At 39.5% G+C, this 11,028-nt stretch overlaps 1 protein-coding gene across 1 annotated transcript in view; it reads right to left on the bottom strand.

The window, feature by feature from the left end:
* The window catches only part of COL25A1 (collagen type XXV alpha 1 chain), a 560,431-nt gene that overhangs the window by 67,404 nt on the left and 481,999 nt on the right, over nt 1-11,028 (bottom strand). Inside the window, exons 19-20 of the mRNA XM_036764944.1 lie at nt 4,409-4,471; nt 46-114 (exon numbers count right to left, since the gene is read on the bottom strand). Coding sequence (XP_036620839.1) covers nt 46-114; nt 4,409-4,471 — 132 coding nt within the window. The remainder of the gene's footprint in view (nt 1-45; nt 115-4,408; nt 4,472-11,028) is intronic.

Raw genomic sequence — 11,028 nt, 5'->3', positions numbered from 1 at the left:
TTTTCAGACCAATGAACAGCATTTCACAGAGCAAAGACAACTGACCTTTGGTCCAGGAGCTCCAGGTTCACCTCGTTCACCTCTTCCAGGAGACCCAGCCTCTCCACGTTCACCCTGTCACAGATCACATCACACACAAGTGACAAAATGCTAGTATTCATCACTATGGAATAACAAGGTTGGGGGGTAGTGGTGGAGAAAACTGAGTAGAGCCCAAAAAAATGGTCCTGCCTGAGGATTCCAATGACTTTGATTACAACAGTCATCTATAGAAAATGTTTTCTCCAAGGAAACTTATGACATACAGAAAAGATACGGAATTTATTTGTTTTTGGATCTCATCATCTTGTTTTCAACTGCCGGTCAGTAAAATGGATTTCTTGCTAGGCCAGGGATACTAGAAAGTCAGCCCAGATGACTGATGGGGAAAGAGATCCCCACAAGCTTAGTGATAAAAGGTGTGGCGATATGAATCCAATACAATGCATACACTATTTAACAATGGTAGCTAGCATTTATCTAGCACTTTAAGTCTTACAAAATTTTTGTGTGTGTTAGATTATTTAAACCTCATAACAACCCCATGAGGTTAGGGCTATACCCATTTTTCAGAGGAGGAAACTGAGATAGACAGGGTAAGCGACTTGCCCTGGGTTGCACAGCTAGGAAGTGAGGCAGGATTTGAACTCAGGCTTTTCTGAATTTCAGTCCTAATTTTTATCTACCTAACTGCTTAAAATGAGCAAAATAACCTAGAACAAAAATTTTTTGGACTTGTATTCCAATACCATCAGGTCTAAATTGGAACCTGATGGCTTTAAACTTCCAAGGACTTTATTATTATTATGGTTATTGAGAAACATTAGAAAGCCAGCAGAGAGGTCAGAAAGACCCCATCTAGAACATATATTGGCCGTGTGACCTTGGACAAGTCACATAACTGCACAGAGACACAGGCTACTCTCTAAAGGAGTGGGAGTTTCCTAATTAATAGTGTCCAATATACATGAAGTCTTGACTCCCTACTCCCAACTCCCCCAACAACAACAACAGCAAAGTCCTTAGAGGAACAGCTTTAAAAGGTGTTTGATTTATCTGTACCTTCTGTGATTCTGTCTCTAATTAGAATAGACAAGCCTCTGTTCATCTGGTATGTTAAAAATACCTACTGTGCGCTTAGTCAGCACTGTGATAAATATCACAGAGAGAATACTCAAGGAATGTAAAAACGGGTGCCTTCCTTCTAGGAGCTTACAGTCAAGTGGGGGAGACTAGACATACGTATCTGAGGCAGAGAAGCAATAGTGCCAGGCAATACTTAATCAGTGGAGACTAGAAAGGAGGAGGGATCAATTGGTTGACATATTGATCACATAAACTGACCAGGATTGATCCCTGAATGAGGGGCGAGATTTGGATAGGCAGGTGGGAGAGGGAACAAGTACTGTACGGACAAAGGACAAGAGATGAGGTTGAGAATGCAATTTGGGAGTAAAACGGAGTTGATCTGGCTGGAGGGTTACTTTTGGGGAGCAGGAGGGCATATAAAGTCAGAGAGGCAGGATGAGGACAGCCAGTAGAGGGTTTCAAATGCCAAGCTGAGAAATTTGGACTTTTTCTTATGGAGAAAGTCAACAGAGCTTTCTTATCAGAGAAGCGACAAAGATTCTTTTTCCTTAGTCTTGCACAACCAACTAGCTGCCAAATCTCATTAATCCTACTTCTGCAATATCTCTTAAGTCATTCTACTCTCTGAATTCTCATTGTAACCAATTGAGTTCAGGCCCTTGTAACTTCCTGTCTATACTATTGCAATAGTTTCCTAACTGTCCTCCTTTGATCTTAACCACAGCCTAATTCCCACCATTAACACCACTATCCCCCTGTCACATATCTTAATCGCATCACTCTCATATTTCATGACCTTTAGTGGTTCTCCATGTCTGCTGGATAAAGTACAAATTCTCAGCCTGGCATTCGATGTCCTCCATACTTGGCTCCAACCTGCCTTATCTCGTACTGCACCCCTTCATACGCCCTGTGTTCTAGCCAAATAAACTGGATTACTCTCCCTTCTTGTTTATGGTTTGCCTTCTCCCATCTGTTCTTTTGCCCACACCATTGCCCATCCACAAAATCAATGCCCCCCACTTCCCCATCTCTACCTATTGAAAGCTATTTTCTTCCTTCAAGATCCAATTCGGGGGCACCTCTTCTATGAAGCCGTCATTATGTCATCTGGAAATGATCTTTGCATCCTCAGAATTCTCCTAGCACTTTGCATTTAACCAAATTCTGGCTTATAATATTGGTGCGCATGCTGTACTCCAATTTGATTATAGGCTTCTTAAATCAAGCAAAACGTTTCGTCTTTGTATTCCCAGCACCTAACACCTTGCTGTACACATTGAAGGCATTTAATAATGTTTATTGAATCAAACTGAATACAAGAAATTTAGGTGGGAAGGGATTAATAAAATCCTCTCTATATGATAAAATCAGTATTTTAGGAAGATTGAGCCGATGATGATGTAATGTAGAGAACAGAGGGAAAGAGGAATTGGAAGGACCTGGCATAATAACTGGGGCAGCTAGGTGGCTCAGTGGATGGAGAGCTGGGTCTAGAAACAGGAAGACGTGAGTTCAAATGAAGCTTCAGACACCTTCTAGTTTTGTGACCCTGGACAAGTCACTTAACTTCTGTTTGCCTTCGTCCATTGAAGAAGAAAATGGCAAACTCCTCCGGTATCTTTGCCAAAAAATCATATGGACATTATTAGCATGTTATGGCCCACAGACATGACTGTATGACTGAACAAGAAGAAGGACAGTAACTTGACTGGAGCAATCATTTGATGAATATTTGCTAAACTGAACTGTTGAACGGTGGCAGGGAGACCTGTATTCAAATCATGACTTTGCTACTTACAAACATAAGTGACTTTAGGCAAGACATTTGTTCCTGCACTAATAATGATGACAACAAAATGAGTAGCATTTATATACCACTTTAATGTTTATAAAGCACTTTATACTTTTATCTCGTTGTGAGCAGTAGGTACTATCATTATCCTCCTTATACAAATGGGGAAACTGAGGCAGACAGCCATTAAATGACTTGCCTAGGGTCACATAACTAGGAAGGTCAGATTTGAATTTGAGTCCACTGCTATATCCTTGGCACTGTTTTGTAGCCTCTCCTAAAGTAAGGAGGTTGGACCAGACATCCTCTTCAGGCTCTAGATTTTTTCATGCTGACATGGGTTCAGTTCCTTCCTCTGCCACTTGCTACAATATACTTGGGAAAGTCACTTCTGCCTTCCTGGCCTCAGTTTCCTTGTCCGTAATGAAGAGGTTGGACTACATAACCCCCGAGGTCCCTTAGAGTGCTAAATCCACACTCCTTTGATCTGTGACCTGGTTGATAGAAATTGTTGCTGTCATCCAGGAGAAGGATGATAAGGACCATGAATTATAGTAGTTGGGGAATGAAAAGGGAGGGAGGGCAAGGGATTACTTGCTAAAATCTGCCCAGGATAAAAATAAGTGCTACATGTATCTGGACACCTTGCTGTATAAAAAGTGCTTGGGAACATCTCGAATTTGCATACATTGGCTGTGTTCCAGCTCTCACGTAAAGTTAAGTGAATTGGTTGCCTCTGACACTGATAAGAAGAGAGGTGGTCTGCCTTTCTCCAGAGAGGAGGGGGTCATGCACCTACAGACTGTTACATTCAGGGATGGTCTATGAACATCCAGACCTGACTATCTGAAACTATCTCTCATTTATTTCCAGTGAATTCAACACATGGAAGAAGAGGATGCAGTTGTTTAAAAATAAAAGAATGCTTTTTGGTGTAATGTTTCCTTCTTTGATTTATCTAGGACTTGTATCTGTCACAGGCAAAACTAAAATTTCAGATCCCTATCTTTCAAGTTCACATGGGTGTTTTTGTTTCCTCCTGAAGAGATAAAAACGGAGCTTCCTCCTGATTTGGTAAATAGCAAAATATTTTTTTCATATGGTGGGCATACGGGTTTTTATAAATGCTTTTAGCATACTCTTTGGACCTGTCTGGTGGGACAAGCTATTGAAGATTTTATCTTAGAGAATCTTTCTACTCTTCAAAGTGTCTTTTTCTGGAATCTATGAAAGGATTATTTCTAGCCTCTGATTCCAAAGGAGTCTCAATGATGAGGGTGAATTATAATTCTCTGCTGAAGTTAGTGGGCTGCCTGACTCTGCTTAAAAATTCTATTCCTTCCACCTGGCCATTAGACTACAGAGCTATTTAGCAGCTTATATAATGGAGGAAGGGGTGAGGCATATTGCCTCATTTATTCTACTCCCCTGTGAATTTGCCCACCTCCTTCTGCATAGAAGCCAAGGGAATGAGAATCTACTTACCTTTGTTCCAGGTAACCCTGGCAACCCTGGTTCTCCCTGTGGACCAATGAAACCTGGTTCTCCCTTTAAAAAGATGAGCACATCAGAGTATTATTTATTTGCCAGTAAGTAATTAAAACAAAATTGGTTTTCTCCTAATGCAATTCTTCTCATCCACCCTCCTTCTCCACCACCCACTTATTTCCAACTGAGATCCAGCAACTGAGACAAAATTAATAAGGGAGGGTCTTCCTCAGCACAACCATTTGGAGCAAATCTTCATAGAATTTAGATGAAAAAAGAGGAAAAAAAGACAACTGAGAAATCTCTAATTATCCTTTTCCATTTGTTGTATGGTGCCTGTTGTTATTTACATAGTAAAATTCTAATATATTTGTACTAAGGGCTGGATAAACAGTTTTTTTCTTTTCTTTTAGCACTTTTTAAAATCATGTTTAAATGTATGCATGCATAGGAAGACTTAGACATGGCTACACATCAATGATTGTCTCCAAAGTTTCCATTCCCCTTTCCTTTTTTTCCAATGATTTAATATTTTATTTTTCGTCAATTACACATAAAAACCATTTTTAACATTCTTTTTTTAAATGTTGAGTTCCAAATTATCTCTATCCCTCCCTTCTACTCCACCATCCCTTTGAGAAGATAAGGAATTTTATGTAAGTTATACATGTACAGTCATGCAAAACATATTTCCACATTAATCATATTGTGAAACATGACCAAGAAAAATAAAGAAAAGTATGCTTTATCCTGTATTCAGACTCTATCAATTCTTTCTCAGGAGATGCCATTCCCTACTTCTGATACCTTTGGCACTGTTTTATTAGAAAAAGAGGAGAATAATGCTTTAGAGGGATTTCTCATGAACATTTCTACCTCTTTCTTCTTTCTCTGCACCTTTACATGTGAACAGGTGAATCAGTAGACAACCTCCTAGGGCATGTTTAGCAAAATAATGTTCTGAACTTCTAGTATTTCAGAAATGCCAATGACAGAGATCCAAATTTCAGGCAAAAAATGTTAACCACAGATTTATAATTCATTGTTGTTAGAGTAACCCCTTACTGATAACTAAAAATGCTCCTGTCCCCCAAAAGACTGACAAATAAGCTATCGCTCAATACTTTCTGACTCAGTGTCTCTTTAAATGACTAGCTAGCAATAAAAATGCAAGCTTTTTTATAGGTTGAAAATTTATAGGTAAGTCAGACTTTTCATATCTCTAAAGAGAAATAAGTTCTCTGGTTGGTTAGCATACCAGTAAGAGTGCAAAGCAAACAGGAGGACCAGGAAGGGCATAACAGTGAAGGAGAAGGGACAGGAATAAATGATGCACAAACACACATTTCTTGTTCTGGTTAGTGGTCGTTACTAGAAAGAGAAAGCATTCCATCTTGGGATGCAAAATTTCAGCGCTTGTGTTGTTGCTGACTAGAAATAGTTTGGAGGATCTAAAATTTTAATCCTCACTTAAACAGAAACTGATAGAGATATCTTCTAAATTCATGGTAAAAGAAAGTGCTTGGCAATCCCAGTATTTCAGACAACAGTAGCATTGTTTAATCTTACAGTTTTCCATAAGAATGATTATTAGTTCATTGTCATCATGATGCCCCGAGAGTCTAAATTTTTTCACCAATTCAAAAAAAAAACCCAAACAAACAAAAACAAAAACCCCACTACCAGATTTTCACAAATGTTTATTTCAGTTTATTTCTCAACCTAGTCAAAGAGGGAAAAAGAACATTTAACTTTAGGAAAAATCAATTTGTATTTATTTTTTCCCTCTCAGAGATTTCAGACACCTTCACAGAGAGCATCCTTATAATTTCTTGGTGTGATGGATAGGTATACAAGAATTGTTATACACATTTTAGACATAAGGAAATGGAATTTAATAGTAATTTGCCTGAAGATAGCCCTGAAAAAACTAGAAGTTAGACCTGTCTTCTGATTCCCATCCTAGGGTTTGATCTAAAGACTACAGAGGTATCTTTGAGTGCACGAATCACTCCCTTTAATCTAGAAAAGATCTTGGGAGCTATTGGTAGACCAGAAATGGTTAAGTTGCTCTTTTCCTTTTCTAAGGAGGAGATGAATCGATGTCCCTACAAAGCTAGAGACATGAGGTTGCAAAACTCAGCTTGCTTTAGTTTTCTGTTGTTGCGTCCACTGCACTCCCCTAAATGCTTCGGGTTGGGACCGTGAGCACTTAGCTGGACCCTCCCTGGAGCCCGATAGTACACAAGATGACTCTTTTGGCTTGTTTCAGTGACTTGGCACTGTATTTTGGAGTCAACACAATGCATGACAGCAGCAATCTACTAAGAGTGAGGTTATAGGGTTATAGATTCGGAGCTGGAAGAGGGCTCAGGAGTCATATTGTCCAACAGCCTCATTTAACAGTTGAGGAAATTGATACCTGGAGATGGTAAAGACTCTTAGGATCATAGATGCAAAGCTCTGAGGGACCTCAGAAGCCATTTAGTACAACACTTTCATTTTTCAGATGAAAAAATTGAGACCCAGAGATGAAAGGGGCTTGCCTACAGTCACCCAGGTAGTGATAGAGGCCAGATTTGCATCAAGGTTACCTCACTCTAAATCTGGTGCTCTTTTCACAGCACCATGCTACTGTTTCAGCAGGAAGGAAACACATTTATCAAGTGCATACTAGGTGCTAGGCACTTTACACATATTTTCTCATTCAGCCCTCCCAACAATCCTGGGAGGTAGGGGCTATTATTATCCTCATTTTCAGGTGAAGAAACTGAGACAGGCAGAGGTTGAGTGATTTGCCATAGGCCACCCAGTTTGGTAGTGTCTGCGGCCAGATTTGAACTCAGGTCTTTTGATTCCAGGCCCAGAGCTCTATCCCCTGGCCTATCTAGCTGCCAGTAAGCCATATCTCTCCTTCATCATCATTCTCCAATCCCTAAATATTGAGATGTGTCACACAGAATGGAAAGAAAGTAAAATACCGAAGGAGACCCTGAAGAAATGAAAAAAAATCAGATCTACCATTGTAGTCAGACTGTCAGAGCATAGAAACCAGTTCCTATCTCTTTTCTGTCTGCTGGCTCAAGGATGCTTTTAATATGTCGCCATCACAGCTAAGCTAAGACCTGTGGGATGATTCAAAGTATCTCTGATGTTTTTCGAAACTCCTGGGAGATAGATCATGATTACTCATGACTGTATAATCACCCTGACAGTCAGGAAAGAAATAGCAGAAGGAAGTAGGAGGGCCATCATATTGCAGCCACATTTGGGGGATGCTGGAAGAGAAACAGAATGGGTCAGGAAAAGCAAAGACAGTGATGCCAAGACAATGTACTTTGCTGAACCCTTCTTGGAAGAGAAGCAGACTCCTCCTGGACTAAGTTACCTGGGATTTTCAGGTCTATGAATGAAAGAGGTTACTATGCCTATGGAAGGAAAGCAAACAAATTATCACTTAGAAAAGGAAATCAATTTGAATTATCAAGTAACTGCTTTACAGTGGAAAGGAGAAATAAACCCAAACTTTCTGCAAAACAATTAAAAACGGGAAAACTTTGACTTCTAGGCAGAAATGGGGGAAGAAAGAAAGCCTTTAGCAAATAGTTATAGAAATATATTATAGAAATAGTGACATCAATGAAGAATATCCCCGAGAGGTAAGAATAGTACACATCATCTCTGAATTTGTCCAATCTCTAGGCTTCCTCTCATAATCCCTTCATGTAAATCAAGTTGTTGGTTTTTTTCTCCTCTTCTTTCCTATCTGCACTCTCTTCAGTGGCAGACAACAATTTTGCTTTGGTTTTATGTTATTGTGCCCATCACCCAGATAGCGAAGTCAATTGGGATTCCAGCCAGATTAGGTCTGCCAACTATGTGTGAAGAGGAATAAAAATAAACAGTAGGATGAAAACTAACAGACTGATCTCAATCAGTTATGCATGGCTAGGGCCACCATGATTTGGGTAGGGGAGGGAAGACAAATCTTAACTGATCAGCTGGAGGTCACAAGGAGATTGGGGCCAAAGGGATAGCAAAATTGAATTTTTCTTTAACAAATAACATAGAAAGTTGAATTTAGAACAATGTTACCTATGAATGAACTTTAATGTGAAGTCACTGAATGACTGGGATTAATATTTTGGCTGAAATGAACTTCAGTGAAACAAATTTTAAGTTTTATATTCATTGGGAGTTTTTTTGAGTCATTTCAGTCATATCTGACTCTTTGTAACTCCACTCAGGGTTTTCTTGGCAAAGATAATGGAGTGGTTTGCCATTTCCTTCTCCAGTGCATTTTACAGAAGAGGGAACTAAGTGGTGACTTGCCCAGGGTCACACAACCAGTAAATGTCTGAGGCTGGATTTGAACTCAGGAAGATGAGTCTTCCTGACTCTAGGCCTAGTGCTCCATCCACTGCACCACCTAGCTGCCCATATTCATTATTAATATATATATCTATTTATCATGAGGCAGCTAAATTTTAAAATAGGAATAGTAAAAATTTGAGTAGGAAGGTGATAGTCACTGCTTTGTAGAGTTTCATAGGATGATGTTCTTGCTTTCTAAAAGTAAAGTTAAATCATGTTCTAATGGACACAAAACAGTGGTCCTTTTAATGTGTTCTCAATACAGGTTAATACCTAGGATCTCTGTCTTAAACCATCAATGTACCAATGTACAAGTGTCAATGTGCAAATGATTTTGAAGGACAAAAACCAAAAGATGAACATCAATGACATTGTCTACATCTCTAGATGGCCACAGCTATATTTCTGACTCATTTTCATATATATTTGGACAGAATCTAAGCAATATGAAAGTACACTTTTAAATAACATTCTGAGTGGCAAAAAATTAAATGTAAGGACATCTGAACCTAGAACCTCAAAGAATGAGATGTCAAATGCAGTAGGATGTCTTGGATATGAAAGGGGTCATTTCAAACAGTGGAATTTTAGAGAATACATACATCAATAGATACACCATGCATATATTTCCTTCATAATTAATTTGCTAAAAGTCTAACCTGGTGGAACTGAAATGATTAATTTAGAAAGATCACTGGATTGAGAATCCTTCGTTCTAGATACAAGCTGAGGTACTAACTAGCTCTGTGACCTTACCTCCCTAAGTCTTGGTTTCTTTCTCTTTAAGTTGAAGGGGTAGATGATTTCTTAAGTCCATTCCAGTTTGAAGGTTCCATATTTCAAGATCCCAAAACAGTATTTTAATAAGCAGCACTATTTTTAAATGTCCCAAGGGCCAGAATTGATTTGCCATTTCTGCAATTCTGAGACCAAGGTTCTTGTCTGAGAAGCGATCCATAATGGTTATGGTTTGGCTGCTAGATGTAGGGTCACCTTGCATTAACATTTCTAGAAGTCAGTTTTATTACATTTTAGAAAAAACCGCATTTGTGGTTTCATTGCTACAGGGAGGTCTTTGTGAGGGACTTCCTTCTCTGCAATTTAGTGTTTTAAAAGAGTTGTCTGGTATTGCTGAGAAGAGATCTGCCCAGGGTCATAAAGACTGTGTCAGAAGCGGGACTTGAACCCAGCTCAGGCTGGCTCTGAGGCTACCTTTATATCCCCTCTACCAGGCTGTCTTGAGACTCTACTTCAGATTGGCCCTCTACTGGACTGAGTAAACCAGTTTGACAGATATTTAAAGGCACTAAACTAAAACTTCCTGACATTTTGGAACTTGAGTCTTTGGGTTGTAGTTTACAGTCAAGTCAGCACAATTCAATATATTAAAGATGAAGAGGTCTGTTAGGTTTTAAGGAGCTTATAACAATCACTAGCTCATTGGTTTTAAAGGTAGAACTAGCTAGCAATTAAATAATAACTCCATGAATTCTCCTGCTGTTAGAAATCCCTGCCAGTGCTCAAGTGAAAGAAGCATTTAAGCAAAAACTTTCACCAGTCAACCAGGAACCCCAAACACTTCTTGGCTATTTTAATCTCACCTCCAGGCACAGGTAACATTCGCCTCACATAGTGGGAAGAATCAGCCCTTTATCACTTCCTGAACTTCCCTGTTAAGTCTTAGCAGTGTGGTCAAAGCAAGTCTCAATGGAGTGGAAGAGAGGACTTGTTCTTAGCCCTGACACTGATTCAGGGAATGCTTCAGGGCAGGCCACATGTGAAGACTGGGTAACCCTAGGATGCATGGAGAGCCACTCAGTAGCAAGCTGAACGGGAGCTCTAAGTAGGCAGAAGAAACTCCATGGAAGTGTGATGGAAGCCCAGCTTCCAACAGCACAGCTTAGCTATATATATGCTGAGAACAAGGGCAGCAGGTGGACCCACCCGTTTGTCCACAATTGGTGGGCTATAGGCAGCCCAGATGAAGAGGGAGAACTTTGAATAGTCACAGGTTCTGGGAAGAAGAGGCTATTGCTGTAAACTAAAGGACTCTCTTCACATGAACACCATGTGAGAAGTACTAGGCATCACACACAGGTCTTTGCCATCATTCACACACGGATAGTAACGTCATCTTCAAATAAGAAGGACAGATTTATCTATATCTATATGCATAGATATGGAGATATAAACATACACACACATATATACACATATATTTTACACTATATATAGACAGACAT

This window comes from Trichosurus vulpecula, chromosome 6, assembly GCF_011100635.1.
Source record: "Trichosurus vulpecula isolate mTriVul1 chromosome 6, mTriVul1.pri, whole genome shotgun sequence".
Lineage (NCBI taxonomy): Eukaryota > Metazoa > Chordata > Mammalia > Diprotodontia > Phalangeridae > Trichosurus > Trichosurus vulpecula.
Note: the sequence above shows the minus strand (reverse complement) of the source record. Positions and strands in the feature narration are given on the sequence as shown.